Source organism: Motacilla alba, chromosome 9 (genome assembly GCF_015832195.1).
Source record: "Motacilla alba alba isolate MOTALB_02 chromosome 9, Motacilla_alba_V1.0_pri, whole genome shotgun sequence".
NCBI classification, from domain to species: Eukaryota; Metazoa; Chordata; class Aves; order Passeriformes; family Motacillidae; genus Motacilla; species Motacilla alba.
In genome coordinates this window covers 14392296-14414116 of record NC_052024.1, presented here as the reverse complement: position 1 = coordinate 14414116, position 21821 = coordinate 14392296, and the positions used below count along the sequence as shown (strand labels likewise).

Sequence of the window (21821 nt, the reverse complement as noted above, 5' to 3'; positions counted from 1 at the left end):
TCTCTTGAATACAGTGCAGATTTATGACTAATTTATGTTGCTGGTTTTGGCCCTAGACAGACAATTTGATATAAATTCATTACTGAAGACTAGAGCAAAGAGCTGTGTGTGTGGAGTAAAGTGCATGACCATTGGGACGGACAGCTCTAAAGCTTTGTTCATAAATGTAGGGCCATAAGTGGCTCTGTTGCATTAAAGCTGCTGTGTAAATGTGAACGCTCCAGGATTTCAGCTTCTGCTGCTCTGACTTGAATACTTTATAATGAGAGAAGGACAGGAGAAAACCATACTCTGGGCTTGGAAAGGTGTGACCTGTGTCAGATCAGTACATTTATTACCACTTCTCCTGTATAGTCCTGGTTGCTTGGCCTCTTCTTTTGTCCTCACTTTTGTCCAATAAAAAATCTTATTAAGTGATCAAAAAGCTTGATCATGAAAGAGGTGAAAGATGTCCAGAGGAATATCTGAGTTCAGAACAACTCTAATTTAGGAGAAACTAGAAATGGATTTTAGACCTGTCATTATCCCAGAGCTGGCTGTAACCATGGGGATTATTTGCAAGAAGTCCAGTTGTACTGCTTGTGTGGATGGCAGGGGGATTAGAAAGAAGAGCTGGGCAGAGCTGGGACAAGAGATAATCAGTGTGAGCTGCCCCTTGGAGGGGCAAGCCTCTGGACTAATCCCCATCTGTGTGATCATATGGAGAACCTGTGGAGTGGGGCTCAGCTGTGCACTGCTCAGCTCTCTGTAAGTGGGTCCCACATCCCTCTAGGCAGGAGGCCCATCAGCTCTGGGAGTGTGCCAGCACACAGGAGAGGTGTACTAGGTGTGTGCAGTGTGAGAAGGGATCACAAATACACACAACTCCATGGCTTCTTCTGTGCAGGAGGCTAAGAAGTTGAAGGGAAAGTGAAAGCAGTCAGATTGAATTCTATGCATACCCACATTGGGGTTGGTGAAGTATTGTTTGAAAGGGGCAGAATTTGGGACAGACAGTTCCTGAGTTTCAGGAAACAGGACTAGAAAATTCAGGAGTAACACAAGGCTAACCCTCTGGAAATATTTTTTTTTGTCATTTTCTTCAATGTTTTTGCTTTTTAATAAAATGGAAATATTACTCCCTTTATGTTTTTTCTGACATCTGACATCCTACTCTGTCTTCCTCTCAGCTCGCATCCCAGTACCCACAGGGCAGAGCTTCCCAGAGCCTGTTGGAGAGGGGAGCAGGAAATGGGCTCAGCCTCTGTATCCCCTGCTCACCAGTGGCACAGCAGCCATGGGTCATTGGAACAGATGCTGGGAGTAACTCATTTTGAATGTGGCAATATTAACTTCTTCTTCTGCTTGCACAGTCCTCAGCATCACACATTATGATCACACATAACAGCTGACATGAGTGACTGGTTGTGCTGAGCACAGCCCAGAGAAGCTCAGACATCCCTAAACCCCAAATCCTCTTCCTCTGATCTTCTCCCCTTTGCCCACGGAACATCGTCTCGTTCTGTTTCTTTGCTGCCGGCAAACCAAGGTGGGTAGCAGCTGTAAGTCCTCCCGTCTCCGCCGAGAGCTGGCACCAACCCGTGTGTGGCAGAGCACTGCCGGGCTGCGCAGGCCTCTCACAGCGCTCCGGGGCCGGGATCTCTCGCCTCTCCTCAGAGGCGCCCGTCCCAACACCGTCACCGCCCCCGCCCCGAGGGACAAGGAGCGGGGGCCGTGGCACCGCAGGGCAGCGGCTCCGAGGCTCCCCCGGGACACGTCTGCTTCTCCCAGGCCGGCGGAACAGTGCGGGCACGGGGGTGGGCTGGTTTGGGGATGAGGGGGCACAGGCAGCCGGAGCCGGTACGGGAGAGCGCCGGGGGGCGGCAGCAGTCCGAGCGGTCTGACAGCCGCCCCGGCCTCCCGGCCGCAGCCTCAAAGCAGCCAACATCCCCCGCCAAGCAATAAAACAACAACAACAATAACAATAATAACAAGGATAATTTTAAACCCCCAAATGTATAAATAACTGCCCTCGGAAGCTGCCCGTCCCGCCGAGCTGCTGCCCGAGCCCCGCCGGCGAAGGGGAGGGGGAAGCAGCCCGGGACGCCCCCGTCCGCCTCCCCGGAAGGGGGGCGAGGGGCGGCGAGGCGGCCCCGCTCCGCCCCGCCCGGCGCTTTCTGTCCGCTCTCCCGCGCCGTACGGCCCGGCCGCGCCGGCTCCATCCGCTCCCAACTTTGCGGTGCGGGGCGCGGGCGGCACCGCCGCGCTGCCCTCAGCGGGGCCGCCCTCAGCGGGGCGCGGGCCCGGCCATGGCCGGCATCGGCATCGACCACTCCAAGCTGCCCGGAGTCAAGGAAGGTGCGGCTCGCCCCGGCGCGGGGAGGAGGGGGCGCTGGACGGGACGGGGCGGTGTGGGGGAGATGGGAGCGAGGCAGGAGAGAAACTGTTGGTTTGGGGTGGTTTTTCTTAATCATTATCATTTTACAATTTCCAGGCGCCGCTGCGGTTCGCGGCGCTGGCGGGGAGCCGGGTCAGCGGGAGGGGACGGGGCGCTCCGTGCTCCGGCCGTGGCCCCGGGGCTCCCGGGGCTGTCCCGCTGCCCGTGCGGGGTGCCCGGCGGCCGCGGGAGGGGACGAGAGGTGCAGGCCGGCGGCGGAGCAGCGGCAGCCTCTGGACAGAGCCGCAGTCGCCGGACAGAGAGCCGTGGCCGCTCTGCTGGCCTCGCTTCCGGCTCCCCTTCCCGGGCGAGCGGCGGGGGTCGGGCTGGCAGCGCCGCTTCTCCCCGGGAGGAGACGAGGAGCGGCGCTGGGGGAGGCGCAGCCCTTTGTCTGCGCCGGGGCCGAGGCTGCCGCCGGCGCCTCCGCCGCGCCCGGGCAGCCGGGCTGGGGGCGCCGGCCGGGGCTGCGCTCCCGCGGGGGATGAGGCAGCCGGGGCACCCTGCGGGAGATGGACGAGCAGGGATGTCTGTCTGTCTGTCTCTCTGTCCGTCTGTCCCTGGCAGTTAGGGCTCGGCCGGGGTCGGAGGCTCTGCTTGGGGCCGTTGGAAAAATGGCATCAGAACTGTGAATATCCACAGATTTGGCGATTTGAGGGGAACTGGTGATTTTGAGGCCCCGGTTAGAAACACTTATCGTACTGGTTTTTATGAAGACTGGCCTGCATTGAGCTTGGGAGCGCCAAGCAGCCGCTCCCGTCCTGCAGACCTCCCCGTGCCCCCCTCGCTTTCAGGAGTCCCGCTGGCTTGGCCTGTGCTCAGAGCACGGATTCACCTTCTGCTGGGCCGGACTGGATCGGCTTCACTGTTAGCACAGTGCCTGCCTCGCACGTGTGCCTTTGAGCTCCATTAAATGTGCCCTGGAGCTGCTTTGGGTTTAGAAAGCTTTGTAGGAGATAGTTTGTTCTTTCTGACAGTGATTTGTGATATAAACCAGTGGAAGCTCTGTCATAATCAAGTTAGTTTAGATTTACTCTCTAGTAATAGAGAGCAATGGTTTCCTGCCTAAAAGAAACCAAACTTCCTTAAACTTGTTTCTCTTGCCACGGGTCATTTTTTTTTTTTTTCAAATTTCAATTCTTACAAAATAGCAGTTGGGAATTTGATGATTTAGTCGGCCAAGAGTAGAAAACCTATTTCTGTGCAGGCAGCTGGAGGTTCCTTTGACCTCCTGTCATCCTTTAATGCTTCACCCAGTGTTACTGGAACAAAAGCTGAAGCTGTCGTTTTAGGGGTTAATGTTCGTCCTGTTAAGTCATTAGCAGAACTGTTATTGGTCATTTTAGTGTGGTCGAGATCTCATCCTTAGAGTCTGTCCGCACATGGTTGGTAACTCAAGAAAATGAATCCAATTAACCTTTCCAGTGGGTTGATTAAAGTGAATTAAATCCCCGTGTAGATGCTCATATTCACAATTTAAGTAGGCTGGATTTGATTTTCCTTTATTAGTTTTTGAATTGGACTAACTGGGCTGAGCTAAGGTCGTTTACATGCTGAATGAAAGTACATTTACAGCGTTACAGTGTAACTCAACCAGTCCCTGGGAAATTTGCACCTATGGTATAGTGTGGATTAATCTTCAAGAGTGTCCTGTTACTACGATCTGTTGTTACTTGATAGCAATGGGATTAGTGTGCCAGAGCAACGTGCAAAGTAGAGGAGGTTTGAGCCATGCTCTGCAAAGCCTCAGGCATGTGTCGCGCTTTTAGTTTAATGGCATCACTTGTTTTTGTTTTGGAAAGTGTTGAGACTGAGCTATGGTTTGGATTAGGTCTTTTCGTGCTCTGTGTCAATGCCAGCCAAGGAAAGAAAAGCATTGTCTGCCATACCGAGGGAAATATTTATTGTTCCTGATAGAGAAATCACCGTTGATCTTTCTGGAAAAAGCATTCCCTTTCTTTGTCTAGGGTAAAGGTCGGCTTAGTGATTCATTAACAATGAAGAACCTTTTGGTTTGAGTACTTTGTTCTTCACCAGCTCTGCTCCAGGAGAGGAGTTGTTGTGTCCAGATTCTCCCTGTCTTTCAGGACTGCTGAAAGACAGTGTCATCCTCTTCTTCTGGAGTGATCTCAAAAGCTCTTCTAAAAGTGGGATCATTTCAGTGCAGTGATGGCAGTGAAAATCTGATAACTGTAGCTAGGTGCTGCAGGAAGTCTTGCTTCCTGTGTTTACTTTCCTCTTTTATCTCTAAAAGATATTTATATCAGCTCAAGGCCTGATGCGGATGGCATTTTGCTGGTGAAAACCACTTCAGCTGGTCCAGTTTATTTTGTGGGCAGGGGTTTACTGGTGTAAAATACACCCTCAAAACACACTTTTCCTAGAATAAACTACACCTTGCTGCTGCATCTTGGGGTTACAGACCCATTTTTCGGTGAGTAGTAGAGTGGATCTGACCTCTGTGGTCAGTAAACCTCTTGTAAGTTATTTGTTGAAGGTTTTGGTGTTAGTTGCAATCTGTGGCCTGTGCTTCTCTGCCTGCATTTCTGTTCGTCTCCCAAGTGTCTGTGACATATTTGCTTTTCACAAAGCAGCCTTTGCTGTTTGCTCCTTTGGCCTACCTCAGGAGATAGCTCAGCTTTGTGTGTGTAGATCTTTTTTACTAGAGGTCTCATTTGTGAGCCTTTTGGTGATAAAAACATCTTAGAAACATTATTTTGATTAGCTACTTATAAAGCAAATAAAACTGTCTTGTGCTCTGCTTGATCTCTAACTGCCTCTCATCTCTTGTGACCTGATGCATTCCTAGGAGCTGTGTTTGGGAAGGGCTCCACCTTCTTTTGGCTGCCTGCTGTGAGTGAGCCCTTGGACTTGAGAGGCATTTCTGGCTGCATGCAGGCAGACTGAGCTGCAAGGGAGGTGTTTTGGAGCTGTGCAAACCATACCCCTCTCTGGAGGATGTACGTGTGGTCCTGTCTGCTATTGTCTTTCCAAAGGTCTGAGGCGACGTCTTTGTGAAGGGAATGCCTGTCTGCTCAGGCTGAGGCTCAGTCCTTCACCCACTGCAGTCTCCAAGAGCCTCAGTCCTTCACCCACTGCAGTCTCCAAGAGTTGTTGGCAGCAGCAGAAAAAACCCAGGTCTGGGCATTCTCCCAGGGGCTCCTCATCTTCCTGCTAGTTTGAATGCTCTGTGAGGAGAGAAAAGGGAGAGGGGGGTGGGGGAGGACTCTAAACTCTGCCCCAGTAGCGTGCAGCTCTGGGGAACTGTGGAAATTTGCAGTGGGTGAAGTGTTTTTATTGAATTTTATTTTTAGTAGTACTGTAAAGAAATGCAAGGGCCTTATGTCTGGGCTGATGATTAGAACTGACCCTGCCACTACTGTCTGGAGCTCCAGCCTCGACAAAGGCTGATTGTGGCACCTGTGCACGGAGAGGTACAACAATGCTCACACTGCTTTCTACCCTTTGTTCAGCACCTGATTTGACTTTTGGGAGCTGTACATTCAAATGCTGCTGGTCTTAATCTGCTGCCTGAGAGGCCAGTATCCAAAACGTGGTTGTAAAAGATACAGCTCTGACTGTGACCTTGGGGAAACAGGAAGAGCTGGAATATTTTCTGTCTTGGCAAGGTATTCTCTGGGGCAGGCAGTCTGGCTGGCTCTCTTTTGCCTTAGCATAAATTGAATAAAAGTTTGCTGTTAGCATCAGTCTTCCTCTTCCTCCCAGCTACAGACCTTTCTGCTGACCTCTGCAGTTTAGCATGATCTCTGCTGAGACTCCTGCAATAAAAATCCCCTGACCCTCCAAGTGCCTGGGGAGGGGCATGGGTCTGAGGTACAATGTGTCAGGCTTCCATGGAGCAGACTGAGGTTATTGGCTTATAATGAGGCCTTTGGTCCTGTCTGTGCTCAGCAACGTGAGTGTGGACAGGAGAAATTTGATGTCTGAGGTGGAAGAGGATTGAGGAAGTGTGAATGGCTGGCACAGTGTCTGATGAGGAAAGATTCTGCTTAGGGGTTTTTCAGGGGAATGGTTTTGAGGGATGAGCTGTCAGCTGTATGCATCTGAAGGAAGCATTGGCCTTTAACTGGATTAGTATAATCAGGGCAACAATTTTGAGAGCAGCTGAGGGTCAAACGGGTCATTGTGAAGCCACCTGCCCCATGCCCTTTGGCTCCAGCTGGGATTTTTCCTTGCAGCATCATGATTTTCTGCTTTTTGACTTCCTTTAAGGGTTTAAGGGCTCTGAGAAATTCAGGCAAGATGGATAGCTTGAGGGCAGTGGGGAGGTGGAGAGTGATGAGACATAGACACAGGTCACTGGCTCACGTCCAGCTCTTCTGGGTAACAGGAGATTTGTTTTTCCAGCATGCGTGAATTTGGTAGCTGAGGCTGTGGCACTCATTTCACTTCTGGTTAAAGCTGGGTGAAAGTTTTATTTTGCATTCAGTGGTTCTGGGTCTGCAGTGCTTGGCAGATATGGGCAGGATTAGCATATTTCATGCTCTAGGCTCTGAAAGGCAGCTGAACAAGCAGGTCTGCCTCCTCCCATCCCTAAATCCTTAACACTTGTCTTCTGTGAGCTGCTGTGGAGGTTGTACTGATGCAAAAAGATTGCTCGAAAAGCTTTGGCAGAAAGACACCCCAAGACTCCCATTGATGCTTTTTGCAGAGATGATTCCTTGGCTCCTGACAGATTTTTGGATGGGAGTAAGAGGGGACACAGCCTATTTTTGCACTGATTCCTGGGGATACAGGGATAGCAACGGGTGGGTTTTCTCCAGTTTACGACATCATGGCTTCATCCATCACCCATTGCTGGTCTCTGAGGAATGCTCCCAACTGAGCAGTGTGCTTGTGGTCACCACGGGCCTCTGTTTAATCTTCCATTTCCTGTGGCCATGGGAAACGTCAGAGGATGCCAGGCAGGAGTTGGAGATGGCTGCTGCAAGGAGCAGGAAAGGCCAGTTCTGCTCTCTGGTGCAAGAAAAACCCCATTTGGAAAAACAATGGGATATGCCTTGGAGCTGTGTGAAACTTCTGTTTTGCTGGATTAAGCTTTCTTTTTCTTGTTCAGAGTCATCCAGTTTACATGAATGTGCTGATTTTTAGGACAAAGCAACAAGTTCCCTGCCTGCTTCCTTCTCCCTTTTCCAGAGTGTTCCCAGCTGGTTTGCTTCCTGCTGCTTCACTGCTACCCCTGTGTAGTGCTGGTTTGAAGGCTGAAGGGCTGAGGGACGAGGTTGATCTGTTGGTGAAACTGCCTTAAAGCTTGAGGAGCTTTAGGTCCATTTTCTGGCGTGACACTCACTGCTGGCTTGACCTTCAGCTGTTCTCCAAGGAGGTGGTAACGACAGCTGGTTTCTTCTGCTGGTTGGCTGCATTGCAGGGAGCAAAGGGCATGTTTGCTGGACGTTTCCACCGGGAAAGCTGCAGTGTCCCTGGAGGCTGATCTGTGTCAGCAATGCTCTCTGTTCACCTAACAGCACTGGCTTTTCCACAGAACACGTATAGGACTTTGTGAAGGTCCCTTGACACTTCATTTATACTTCTTTTTTGAGAAGTACAAATTGGAGCCTTCCTGCTGTTTTCTTTCTCAGTACTTGAAAAGATACCACACAGCTCACTGAGTGTTGTGTGGCCTTGACTGTATGGCTGTGTGGGATGGACTTTTAGCTGGGCTGGGAAGAGAACAGGGGAGTGCAGCATCAGGCTGGCTGTGTAAGGGGTGCAAGGCAGTGCTGTTGTGAACCTTACCTTGAGCAAAGAGGATCAGTCAGGTCTTAGTGCTCATAAAATTTACCCTGTAACCCCAGGCATCCTGTAAATTAAGCTTGCCAGAAGTGTTACTCTTCCTGGGGAGAAAGGTGTAGATGAAAGCCTGCTCAGAGCCTAGCACAGCCCATCTGCACCTGCCCAATTATTTTGTGTCAGGCTCCTGAAGCTCAGCTGATGGTTATTTTAATTGCACACCAACCCACAATGTCACAGCCACAATGCTCTGTCAGCCAAACTAGAATAGTGAGATCTTTTTGTCTTCGGCCTGGCTTGGTAGAGGTTTGGTTTGTGTGCACTTGGTAGCTCTACCCTGCATTATGTGCTCTTCAGGACAGAAAGTCAAAGTGGGTTTGTGAGTGAGTCACTTTTCTTCACTTCTCTTTTCAAAAGAGGTGTAACAAGCCATGTGCAGTGAAACTGAGTTCCTGTGTGCATTTTCGTTCATCCTTTCCTGAGCCCTTTTGCTGAACCAGAACTTGGTAACTAGAGGAGTCAACTCTAAGGGGAAATGTTGTGTGGGCTCAGTATGTGGTGTTCAATAAGTGATGACAAAAGGGAAAAGGACATCAGTGAGGAAATATTTGAAAACACTGAGACACAGACATTCCATAAGGACACTGACAGAAGTGACACGAGAAGTAATGGGGCAAAAGGGAGGAAGGAAGTTTATGCAAACAGAAGTATTTCCTGACAGTGAGAAGGCAGGGGTTTTAATTCCTTTCTGCATTATTTGTGTAGCATTGGCTCTTTACATCCAGACAGGACAAGAGGCTGGAGTGTTCTCTGGCTGGAAATGCTCCTTGCAGAGGGACTGTTGCCACTGCCTTGGCACATGGATTGGGGTAATGCTGGTCTGGCTCAGGGAAGCCTCCCCTGGTGTGGATGGAAAGCTTCTCCATCTCTGCACAGCACAATGACTTTGCACTGCAAAAGCAGCTTATTATATCTATCTGTTCTGGTTACAGCAAGCATTACTTGTAGCATCCTGGTGCACAGAAATGGCCTCTCCTTCTGCTCTGGTATTAGTTTTATTGTTGAGGTGCTGGCTGGTGGGATGGGAAGGATTTATGACCTAAATTCACCAGCAGCTCTTGGAGCCTTTGGCAGTGCTGCTGAGGGGAGGTGGTGGAGCACAGCACAGAGAAGGCCTGGGTATTTTCCAAGGCACCAGGGTGTTGGCTGTTTTCATGGCAGGCAGAGAGCTCTGCCGTTCACAGGGCTGTGCTCTCCTGCAGGCCATCTGCCTGGCGCCAGGTTTCCAAAGGAAGTTGATGTTGGGAAGAGGCTGGGCTCTCCTGACCTTAATTGCAGTGCTGGAAGGACTGAGTCCTTGGCTAGGGCTGCACAGCCCTGCCTGGATTCTGCACATCTCTGATGCAAGGTGGAAAAAGCAGGTTTGTCTCCAGCTCAGTGCTCAGTTACCTGGTATTCCAGGCAGCTGGCATTGCCCACAGCATCAACTCTGGCTGTGTAACAGGTGAACTTAACTTGGTCCTGATTTAACTGTTTGTTTTTTTTTACTTTTTCTCATTTTTAAGAAGCTGTGAGTATGCAAAATCACCTGAAGATGAAAGTTCCCAAAGCAAAAAAATATACCTTTACTGACCTGGAGCTCATTTAGTGCTCTCAGAGAGGAGAAAAGGCTGCCAGCCTGCATCTTTATCATGATTTGCAATGTGTATGAACTGTGGGCTCAGATGCCACAAAGCAGTTTGCTTCAAAATGATGCAGGGAGCTGTGCCTCCCTGTCCGTCAGGTGTGAGAAGCCAGAGACTTATTCTTACCCTTGTATGCCAGTGTTGTAAATCTGTAGTTGCACTTAGGGCAGTGTGCCAACACAAGGTTGTGACGGGAAAGGGAACATGTATTGTTAGTGCTGCAGCCTTACTGATTTGTGGCTTGTAGATGGATGTGGAATTTTGACTGATCTGGGGCCAGCTTTGGTACTTTGTGTTCCCCAGAGCTGACTAATAAACTTGGAGAACATAAACACAGGAAGCAAGGGGGGGAGAGGGGAGAGTACCTGTGAGGAGCTAGCGGAGCAAAGGAAAGGGGTTTTGAAACAAACCAACAACCTGGGTTGTTTGGGTAGAGGATAGTTGTTCTTGCAGAGCAGCTTCGCAGTGCTGGCAGCAGCTGAGCGGGTGGCTGACAGGAGCCTTTGCTTGCATCCTAGCAGCCACCTTTCTAGGGAAAAGGAAGCTGATGGGAATCTGCGCAAGAATTGGAGCTGTCTGCAGGGTTAGTTCAGATACCTTCTGTTTCAAATGCAGCAGCTGGCAAGGTTTCCATCAAGGCTGGGAGGCTGCTCAGAGGCCCATCCTGTTGGAGCTTTGCTTCTCTTAGTATCTGATCTGGAGGAATAAAACCTGGCTGGTTTGAATGTGCACTGCCACTGTGGTGTGTCCTTTCAGCTGCAGCTCTGGTTTAGCTACAAGCCATGGAGCAGTCTCAGGGTTGGCTGTAGTCATCCAAAGGCTGGAGAGAAGGTGGCATCTCTGGGGACTATTTATTCTGCTTGTTTTTTCCAGAGGTTATTGTTTCTCTGTACAGCTGCAGGTCACTGTCATGTAAAACCACACTGTGAGGTTAAGAGAGGAACTTGAACCTTTTTTTGGCACTTGGCAGCTTCTGTGTGGGTGTGAGGTTTCCAGCAGTCAGCCTTTTGTAAGCAGTCGCCAAACTGAGTCAGGGCATGAAGCTGTACCAGAGGGGTGTTCAAACCTCCCTTTTTGCATCCTGTCTCCCTTGTATTTTTCTTTCAGGATTAAGCTAGAAGAGCACCCTGTGAGAGCTGACACTTTGCATTATCTCTGCTCCCAGCTGCCTCTTTGGAGCTGCTATGTGAGGTTATTCACCACAGCCTGAGGGCTGAGAAATGCTGGTGAAATATCTGCAATCCAGGGCACCATGGCTCCTGAAAGCCATCCTGAACGACAAAGTGGGCCTGGCAGCTCTCTGCAGAGAAACTGCTGAATTGAACAAGGGGTTTAGCTGTGCATTCATCAGAGAATGGAAGTTTTGCCTATCTGGGAAACTTAGTGTGTGTAAGAGAACAGAAATTTTGCTTATCTGGGAAACTCAATGTGTCCTTCCGAGTTTTGTTTGGTGTAAAATTAGTTAAGGTGCTGAAATAAAAGCTGAATTAAACAGATAAAGCAACAGAATACAGTGATTGCTATTGGAGATGGGTGTGGGGTAAGGGGGTGTACATACAGTGCAAATCTCTTGAGATGCAAACTCCATGCCCCAGCAGTTTTCTGAGTGGGTAGCTGTTTTGAGTTGCACTTGATAAGAGACTGTTTTTCTATTACCTCTCCCTTACATCAATTTAAATGAGTGGTGTTGGGTTTAAAGCTACAGGTACCGTGACATTCTGTCTGTAAAAGAAACCAAAAAACCTTCCAGAAAGGGGGTATCGTGTGACCCATGGGGCACTGCTAAAGACATTTCTTACAGCCACAGTGGTGTTCCTGGGGCCTGTAGGGCCAGGGATTTTGACCTCTCCTGGTGAAGGCAACTCCTGCCCTGCTCTCCAGTGATGTGTATGGTAGTTTGCCTTTGGGGTAAAGGGTAAAGCACACCTGTTGGAGTCAAGTGTTGTTTGTTTTGCTGTGGTCCATGGCTGGGACGTAGTGGTTAAAACTGACTTCTAGGAAAACTCCCTGCCTTTATTGTTGGTTGTTCCTTTTGCTCATGTGGTATTAGCTGAGTCAACTGAAGCTGTGTCAAATGCTGGACAGGATGAACTACACAAACAGCTTTTGTTCTTGCTGATGGTTGAGATTATCTTCTTCCATACACAGACTCAGTTACAATCTCAGATGTTGTGAGTGAAGTGTTTGGCTGCCTGAGGCCTGCTGTTTGACTGTGGTGTCAAACCAGCCAAGCCATCCCTGACAAGTATACCTACCTTGAAGTTTTTGTAGTAGAGACCCACCTGGGTGTTACTGGTTCGTCCACAGTGCAATGGCTGAGCTCACTGGTGGTCTTTTGGTGTAGACAGTCCTGGACAGGCAAATGGACATTGGGACAATCAAGAAATTTCTACAGAGATGAGTGTTCAGAGCCTGGCAGGTAATGACTTGCAGACATTAACACATATCGTATTATCTGTCTGCTTTAAAGTGTTAATATAGTCTGTGTGTTGAGCCCCTGCAACAGAAAGCAGCAGCTGTAACAGCAATGTTGGTTGTAGGACTCGGGAGTATTGGACAGTTCTTGTGACTCAGGGTACTCTGTGTCTGGAGACCCAGCTGGACATGGCTGAAAAGGGTGAATTTTCAAAGCATGGATGTCATTACTTCTTAAGGCTCAATGCCATTTTTAGGTACATCTGAAAGTCTTGGCACAGAGTGGCTGGAAAGCTGCCCAGTGGAAAGGGATCTGGGGGTGCTGGTCAGTAGCCTGCTAAACATGAGCCAGTGTGTGTGCCCAGGTGGCCAAGAAGGCCAGTGCCATCCTAGCCTGGATCAGCAATGGTGTGGCCAGTGACTGTCACCCTGTTCTGGGCACTGGTGAGGCCACACCTCGAATCCTGTGCTCGGTTCTGGGCCCCTCACTACAGCACAGACACTGAGCTGCTGAATGAGTCCAGAGGGGGGCAGTGAAGCTGGGAAGGACCTGGAGCACAAGTCCTTGAGGAGCTGGGGGTGTTTGGCCTGGAGAAGAGGAGGCTTAAGGTTGACCTTATTGCTCTCTACAAGTCCCTGGCAGGAGGTTGCAGCCAAGTGGCCATTGGCCTCTTCTTCCAAGTACCAAGTGATGGAACAAGAGGAATTGGCCCAAGTTCTGTCAGGGGAAGTTTATATGGGATGTTAAAAAATCCATCTTCAGCATAAGGATGACCAGTGGTTGAAACAGGAAAGTATTTGGGTCACCATTCTAGGAGATACTAAAAAGATGTGCATATGTGGCACTAAGGAGTATGCTTTAGTGGTGAGCTTGGCAGTGCCAGATCAGTGTTGTACTTGATGACTTAATGTTATTTTCAATCAAAGTTGTTCTAGGATTTTGTGATTGAAATGCACCAACTCAGCATTTTCTTCTGGAAGTCAAAGAGATGGTCTTTAATATTCTCAGCCTATGGGTTGTGTTTTAAACTTTGGGAATAAGAAGACTTGCTCTTATTTAGAAACATTGCAGATGAAACCAGGTAGGGTGGAATTATCCAGTGATGAAAAACATGGCAGCCTTCTGTAGAAAAGCAGAATGGTAAATCTTATCAAATTTTGTGGCTGAGGCTTGCTGAAAGGATAACCTTTTGAGGTGCCTTGTGCTATTTTTCCACTATCTTGAGTATCTCCAGCTTCCTGTTTACACTGCAAGCACATCACCTTCTGCTTTGAGGTCTTCAGCAGATACTCTCTCAGCTTTAGGACTGGTCTGTGGTACAGTGTGCAGACTTCTTTACAGAAGTGATATTGCCAAACTAGTAGCCTCGGAGAAGGCACTTCGTGAATGTTGATGATTTCTGTCCCAAGGCAGGTTAGAAAAATATGAAGTTCTGAGGGTTTGATTCCAAAATGCACAGTCTTCCTTCTTAAAGCATTGTTAGGCAGGTGAGTGCTTAATGTTGGAAAATGGTACAGACAGAGCACAAAAATCTCATGGCCTTGACTTCAAGGCATTTAGGCTTAGAGCAGAGAGGACAACCTCCTTCCCAAATCCCAAGATGTTCTTAGCTTCCAGCCCAAGACTGCTAGTAAAAAAAACATTGTGGTGGTGATTTATTTATTTTTAAATATTATTATTTTGCATGTTTACGTTTTTGAGAATTAGGCTGAGACCCCTCTGTTTGGTTCCCCACAGAGTCAGTCTCCCTGTGCTGCCTCATAGCTCCCAGCTGTGTGTGATGCTCTGGTGCTGTGGCTGAGGAGCAGAAATTGTTCCCTTTCTCAGACTGCCCAGACCTGCCCTCTGTCTGGGACCCACCTTCTTCCTGCATGATTTTCTGATTTCCTTGGCATGACGAGGCCTGGTGAGCAAGGCCCTAGCAATGTCATCTGTGTAACTGCAGCAGCCAGACGTGTCCTAGCCAGCCTCTGTCAGCACCCGTGTGTGGTAGCAGGAGCTCCTGGTGTGATGGGAGAGGCAGGGCAGAAATGGGACTTGCTGAGGCTGGGCCATGTATCTCACAGAGCAGCTTTGCTGGGGCTGGGAAGAAAACATCCCAGTTGCATGTTTTATGTGGAAGCTGCCCTCAGGGCAGCCCTCCACCTCCAGCTGGGTGGCTACTTCGTCAGGTTGGCTTTGTTTCAAGGAAATAATTCCCAGATTTTGAAGGTTTATCTGGCTTGGGGTGGCCTGACCAGTTCCTACTGTTAAGAATCTCTAAGAGATCCCAAGTTGCTTTCTAATCTGCAGGAATCTACATAACTCAGGCATCCTCCTGAGACTGCTAGCTTGTAAAAGGCTGCATTTGATACTTGCCATTAATTTATTATCTCTGTAGGCCCTAAAACTGATTTTTAGCTGATGATACTGCTTTTTCGTGTTACTTTTGTCTTCATCTCCCTCCTGTCCTTTAGAATAGAATTCAAGAACTGCAGATGCTCTAAACTAAGCATGACTCACACCTAGTTTATTTTGTGAATTACCCAGCACACAGTGCTGTCAGGAAAGTGCTGGGAGTGGAGGGGGTGGGGAGCAAGAGATGGTTTTTAAGACCCAAAAGGAAATGCTTGGAACATGCATCTGTGGTCCCTGGGTCATTGAACTGGCATGTGTCCCGGACACGTTATGTGGGCCACGTGAACCAAGGGGGCCCTTGGGACCCACAGTGGATGTCAAAACATGATCTAAGACTTCAGCCAGAAGGGAGGGGGGTGTTTTGCTGTGAACCTTGCTTGAAAAGCCAGTAGGGGCTGACCTCTTGTTGAGACAGTGCCCCACAGCACCCATTCCTGGGTGTTACCTACCTCTTTGTCACACACCTGACTATCACTAGCAACATCTAAGGGTGCCTTTGCTCCTCTCTTGTGGTTATCTCGATCTGTTTGAAGCAGTTTGGGGTGTTAAAAGTGCTGAGCTGTGGAGCTGAGGTAATGCTGGAGAAAGTTAGTGAGATGGGTGGCAGAATATAAAATGGAAGAGGTTGTTTCATAAAATTTTGCTGAGCTGTTGTACCTAGGGACTTTATGTCAACCATAAAGGAAGGGCTGCAGCCACATTTCCATGAGCCTCAGATGCACCAATGCACAAAAATGCATATTTCCAGTGAGAACTACCAGAGGAGAAGATCTGTGCTTGGAGCTTGCAGAGGGGCTCTCAGGGATTCCTCAAGACAAGTGAGCTCCCTCTTCCATGCATGGATTTTGGATCCTATCACTGTTAAGGGTGATGCTTCTGCCCTCATGCTCCCCAGCTGGCACCTCTGCTGGCTATAGCAGCCACTGGGATTCCTGGGCAGGCATTTCTTTATTGACAGCTGTGCCAGAGTGTACTCCTGGTCTGCTCCCTGCTGTGCCAAGGTAGATTGGCTCAATCAGACTTGGTAAGCCTGTTGTGAATGTTCCACGCTTCGCTGGACTTGCCAATTGCAGCTGCTCTGATTGCACCCCTGCTGCTTGTTTGACTGCCTGGTGGCTCCCAGCCAGGGCCCAGGGATGGGAAGTCAAGTTAATTTGCAACAGTGAAGGTAATATTAATCTCACCTTTCATTTTTTAGACATACAGTTAGGGAGCAAGGAAATGGATTTATTTTCCCTTAAATACAAAGCCTCTCAGAGAGGAGAAATTTAGTCTGTTGTCCTTGGGGCCATCCTATTTCTCAGCACAAACCCAGTGTACTTAATACCTAGTAATGATTGTGCTGTACCCTGCTGAGACTGGGCAGGGAATGAGAACTAGTGCTGACGAAACTTCATTTCAGACCATGCCTGGCTGGTCCACGTCTCCAGTAATTTCATAGTTGCCTCATTGTTGGATGTGAGTCTTCAAGGATTGGTTTCCTTGGCCTCACTTGCAGCTGCTGTCATGCCTGGCTCAGTGCCATGGGTACTGGGTCTAATTGTGAGGGAATGTTTTGCACTGCCATCAGCCCCAGATCTACTAGGGAGGTGCAGGTGTCCCCATCTTTTGCCACCTGGCTGTCTGACAGTGCTTCGTTGTGTTTGTAATGGGATGTTCTCATCTTCCTTAGCATGTTGTTCTCAGGCTGATGGGACTTGAGGATAATGTGCTCAGATGAGTTGGAGGCAGCCAGCCCAGCCAAGTTTCTGACAGTGACGAAAGGTCTTCTTGTGCTGCCTGCCCTGCCAGCAGCCACAGCAGCACAAAGAGAGGGCTGTGTGCTCAAGCTGTCTGCTTGGGTTTGTAACAGGAGAGTGTGTGCAGCCAAATGGCTTCTGCAGCAATGCTCAAATAATTCCAAATGTGTGAACAAACCCAAGGCTTTCTGCTGTCCCACCAGTCTGCTCCATGCTGAGTCTGTCCTCTGTGAGATGGGAGCACCAGGGAACCCAGACATTGAGAAGTTCCCAGTGTGCATATCACCCGTAACTGTCCAGCTTCCCTCTCTCTGTACTGGTGGGTCAATATCACTGGTTTAAGACCCAGGCCCTTTATTAATGTCTAAGCTCTGCAACTTGGTGCTCATCCCAGGGCCACATTCCCACTTGCTTTGTCAGTGTTGTGTGGATGTGGGACAGGCCAGTGGCAGGGCACAGTCCCAGCTCTGGGCGCTGTGTGGCCATGTTGGGGATGGCACTGGACCTAGATGGCTTTGGGTCAGGAGCTGGAAGTTGCACCAGGGAATGTGCTACTCTGGCCTGTATGTGCTTCTTGGCCCAGTCACTGAGCTTCAAAACAACCTAAACAGGAGCCTTTGTCCCTGCTTTGTCTGGGACATCCAGCAGCTTTCAGCTGTAGCCTGTAAGAACTGAGAATTTGAGGAGTTTCTTTTGCTTGTTTGTTTGGAAACCCATGGAACTACTTCCAGCACTTCTCTGGAGGAGCAGCTAGAAGAAGCAGGCCTGTCTATCCAACAGAAGTCTGTGTGGTCTTTACCTTTTTATTTTGAGCCCATGCTTTCTTTAGGAAGTCTTTAGTGGCCTGTCAATCCAAAATGGTTAAACAGTCATTGCTGCATCGTAGGATTAAAGTTCAGTGATAGAGGTGAGACTTTTCTGGGGTTGGTGCAAGACTGTCAAAAGACAAAGAGCAGTCTTGTCTGCTATCGTGGCCCTCCCACATTCTTGCCCATGTGCCAAGCATGTTTCTGTAAGGTGTATTTTTCCAAACAGAGAAGTGTGTCTGGGTGTGGGTAGAATGGAATAAAAAAAAACCAAAAACAAAGCTAAAGTCCTCCTATGTTTGTGTGCCTCTCTGGGGAGGATGGAGCAAAGGTCTGCCAGTGCTGTCAGCACCGGGACTGACTGACAAGTCAGAGCTCTTGAATACCACAGGGATCAGAGCAGTGTGTGAGCCTGTGCAGGATAGCTTTGGGAAGGGCTAGGATGTGCTTTCGGAAGCATTTCTTGTCACAGTGATCCTTATGCAAAAAAATGTGTAGCTCTGAAATGTTCATCCTTGCTCTTGTGTTGCATGCCTTGTCTTGCTGGTACAGCTGTTCAGGCAGCTGTGCTGTGGACTTGCTCAGAGATCTATTGCAGTTAAAAGGAACACTTGCCTCCCATCCTCCCATTCTCTTTTTTGTTTGTTTGTTTTTTAAACGGTCAAGAGCAAGTGCTGCTTCTTGAATACATGGCAGTAATAATAGCCCTAGATTTGGGCAGACTGGCTCGGTGCTGAGGTGTCTTTGATCAGCTCTGAACTCGTGGTAAGGCTCAAACCTCTGAGTTGGATGTGTTGGATGGCTCTTCCAACAAGCCAGATAATGCTTGTAGCAGAAGGTGGTTGTTCCAGAATTGTTCTAGGAAGCTGAAGTAGTATTAGGGATCACAGAATTTGTCTCTAGGGCAAGATTCCCTTGCCCTGTCCTGTAAAAAGCATGTGTTGGTGACCAACAAGCACTCTGGGTTTGTCACCTGTGAATAGCACTGCCGCCTGTGACTCAGCTGTGGCTTTTCCAGATCTGTGGCTCAAGGCAACATTTCTTTCTTTGTACAGAAATGGCCACTGGAAGCATTTCAATGCTATTGAGTTTCATATCATCTTTCCTTTTTTAAAAGAAGTTGCAAAGAAAAAAACAATGGCAAAACCTTAATTACACCATCCAGATTTATTCATGCTTGAAGTGGGCCACTGTGGGATCCTATAACTGTAACCTTTGTCCTCATCTCCACCCTACTTCGTGTCACTGTCCTTCCCTGAAGTGTTGCTCTGGCTGTTAGGAGCTTTTGTCATCTTAAAACACCTTACAATGCAGACTGAGCCAAAAACTCCATTGAATATGGTAAAGCATTGTCTGATCTCTTGGTACAGACAACTAGAAACTCCTCCAGATATTTTGTGAGGATACTTGGGTGTAGAGTAATGTCTTGATGCTTCTCTAGTGGAGCATGTGCATCTGTGAGAAAAGGGAAGGCTTGTGGGATCGTGGCTTAGGAAATGCAGCTACTTTCTCATTTCCTTTGTGGCAGTGGAAATGTTTTATCTTTTCTGACTCTGAACCCTTTAACAAACAGAATCCCCATAAATTCCCCTTGTACTTTTGATGCATTCTGGGGGTTTTGGGGTTATTTTCAGTTTATCTTTTAGGCTGTGCCTGTGCTCTGCTGAAGAGAAATCTTGGTCTTCCCCAGAGGTTTTGCCAGTGGAGTGCAGCCGGAGGAGTTTGTACTTCCCTCTGTGGCTTCAGAAGCACCTTGCACAAAGCACTCTGCTTTGTGATGTGCTTCAAGTGGGAGATATTCCCCTCTGTAGGTGCTGTTAAGCTTCTTAGCTTGTCACATTGAGGGAAAAATAAATGACAGACCTCTCTAGTGTAATTTTTTTTTTTTTGTGCCACTGCCTAAAACTCCCCTCAAAGCAGGCAGAAACCCCAGGTCTGGCAGATCTCTGAAAAGGGGCCCCATTCTACAGTCTGGGAGGAAGGTCACTGTCTGTCTTTGATTCACAGAGAAGCTGATGTGAACCTGCCACCAAAAGGCTGAGCCTGATGCTGTGTGTCTGTCCCCGTCCCAGTATGTATGTGGCTTGTGTTTTGTTGCCCTACTGCCTATCATAACAAGTTAAAAATATACTCTGGTGTTTTTCTACAGTGTAGGTAAAGCATTCCTTTGAAAGTTCAAGTGGGAAAGTGATAGGCATTGGCAAAAATCTGCTGCTTTTCAACTGGTGCCAAAGGGAGTTTGTCTGTTTCCCATTTCACTTGTCTCAAGGTCATTTTCAGCATCTTTTGAAGAAGCTGTAGTTGTCCCTGCCCATAATGCTGTGATTGATCCCATATCTGGGTGCAAGGTGCAAGTCCAACATCTGCTTTTAGACAGTCAGTGAAGCTTACAAGAAACAACTGAAAATGATTCCTGAGCTGGTAGAAATGCCTTGCAGAGAGAGCCATGGAGCTCAGTCTGCTCAGCTTTGGAGAGGTGCCAGTGTGCACCTACCCTTTGTGCCATGAAAACACTATTCTCAGACTCTTTAACCTGGCACAGAAAGTCACAGTAAACACAAAAGCTTGCCCTTGGTTTTAGCTGAATGCAGTCAGTGGGGGCATTGGTAGAAATAGGTAATATATATTCTGTTTGAATGGAATGCAGGGGTTTGTGCATAAGGTCGGATCCAGCAGTAGCATGGACTGTTCTGTTCTTGAAGTGGAGGTCGAGGGTAGAGCGGAGAAGGCATTTTATGGCAACAAGGACAAAGAAATAAACACACACAAAAATAGATATGATGGCAGGAGGGGGAAAAAACACAATTCCAGACCTTGGCTAGTAGAAACTGTCAGAAGTTCATATGCTTCCCTGACTGCCACAGCTCATTTGATGCTTTTTTTGTTTGCTTTTGGTTTTTCTGGTGCTAATTCTCTTCACTTTGTTTCCCTGTTCAGTATGTCGAGACTTCGCTATTCTGGAAGATCATACCTTGGCCCATAATTTACAGGAACAAGAGAGTAAGTAGCAATAATCTTCAGAGCAAACCGAAGCAAGCTTGTCCCAACAGATATCTGGCTTTATTTGATTTTGCTAAGAAAAATGCTTCCTGCTTTTATTTAATTTTTTTCCTTTTAATGGAATACAGTTTATTATTGCTGTCTTCACTATCCTGTAACACTACACTTCTCTCTGCTCCAGCTCACATTGTACCCCAGAGATGGTTGCATTTTATATTTCAATTTTGTGCTCTCCTTTAGAGTTGAGTTTGTTTATGCTGTTTATGATAAAATTGCATGTAGGAGTGCACTTGGGGTTTTGTTGCTGTGCAAGGTTTTTAGAAATGACTAGCAATTTTGGAAGCTTCAAGTTTTATAGTCTGACCTAAAGTACAACCAGAAGAGGTCTGTTTGTTTATTTCAGAATTTCCAGTGTCTGCCTTTTGAAAGGAGCCTTCCTTTTCAGATATTTGGAGGCAGGGCAGCTGTACACTAGAAGATTTTATAAAGGAGGAAAAAAAGAACAGCCAGAAACTTCAAAGTGACTGGTGCTTTTTTTTTTTTTTTTTTTTTTACATGCTTATCTGTTGGTTTGGGTATGTTTATGTTGCAGTTTCAGGTGTGGTGGCCTCTCCAATCAGCTTCTCATGGTTTTGGTATCTGCCAGTACCAGGTGCTAATGCCATTCCTGCTGCTCCACCAAGGGTGCAGCTGCTCATGCCCTTGGTGCTGGAACCTGAGAGCATTGAATTAAAGAGGACTCTGGGCTGCAGCTCATGTAGCCATTTTTTCTGGCAGGCTATATCCATGTATGGTAAAGGACTCACTGGAGCACTAAGTTGCTCTGTTGCTAAATATAAAGGTAGGGAGATTTTTGGAACTGATTCTGCTGAGAGTGAGAGGAGTTTTCTTCTGCAGAGGTTATTGAGAACAAATTCGGAAAGTATCCATAATAAGTGGTTTAGGTTCAGCTCATCCTCGCTGGCCTCTGGTGGTCCCTCCCAGACCCACTTCATTTGTCTATGGCAATTTTCTGTAATCAGAAAATGAAATTCAAAGCCTAAAAACCACTCCTTATAAACCTGGATGTGTTTAAGATACGCAGAACTTGTTTTGGTATCAGACCCGTACACAGCCCCCTCAGTGCTGAAAAGAGGCAATCTCAAGCTGCTAGCATAATTTCAGTTCAGGACTTTCCCACCTTTAGAGAGATTGCTTGGTGTTTCCCTGCCAAGATACGTCTTCCTTTCTGGGCTGGAATCTCCCTCCCACTTGGTTTATCTTGTTCACGCAGTGAAGTTCTGCAGCCTGATTTGAGGGTTCTTGTCTGTGTTTATTTCCAGTTGAGCATCACTTGGCCACAAATGTTCAGCGTAATCGTCTGGTGCAACATGACTTGCAGATGGCCAAGCAACTGCAAGAAGAGGAGGATAAGAAAGCCCGTGCTCAAATCCAGAAACACCAAAAAGACTTGTGAGTTTGTGCTGGAGATCTTGGAATGGGAATGCTAGTCCCATTTGGTCAGAGCACTAATATCAGCTGCTTTGAGTTGACAGTGTGTGGGGTTCATCAGCCTTTTGCTTTTGTTTCTTTTTTTCTTTGGCTGCCACTGCTGTAAAAGTAGTGATACCGGGC

General features: G+C 48.1%; 1 protein-coding gene across 2 annotated transcripts in view; it reads left to right on the top strand.

Annotated features, from left to right (window-relative positions):
* Window positions 1-2026: 2026 nt before the first annotated feature.
* CCDC50 (coiled-coil domain containing 50) overlaps window positions 2027-21821 on the top strand; it is a 43233-nt gene continuing 23438 nt past the window's right edge. The window contains exons 1-3 of one of the 2 annotated variants that reach the window (XM_038145603.1): window positions 2027-2337; window positions 20145-20207; window positions 21530-21659. In XM_038145603.1, coding sequence (XP_038001531.1) covers window positions 2289-2337; window positions 20145-20207; window positions 21530-21659 — 242 coding nt within the window. In that variant the 5' untranslated portion in view covers window positions 2027-2288. The remainder of the gene's footprint in view (window positions 2338-20144; window positions 20208-21529; window positions 21660-21821) is intronic. The other variant, XM_038145604.1, reaches the window with a different exon arrangement.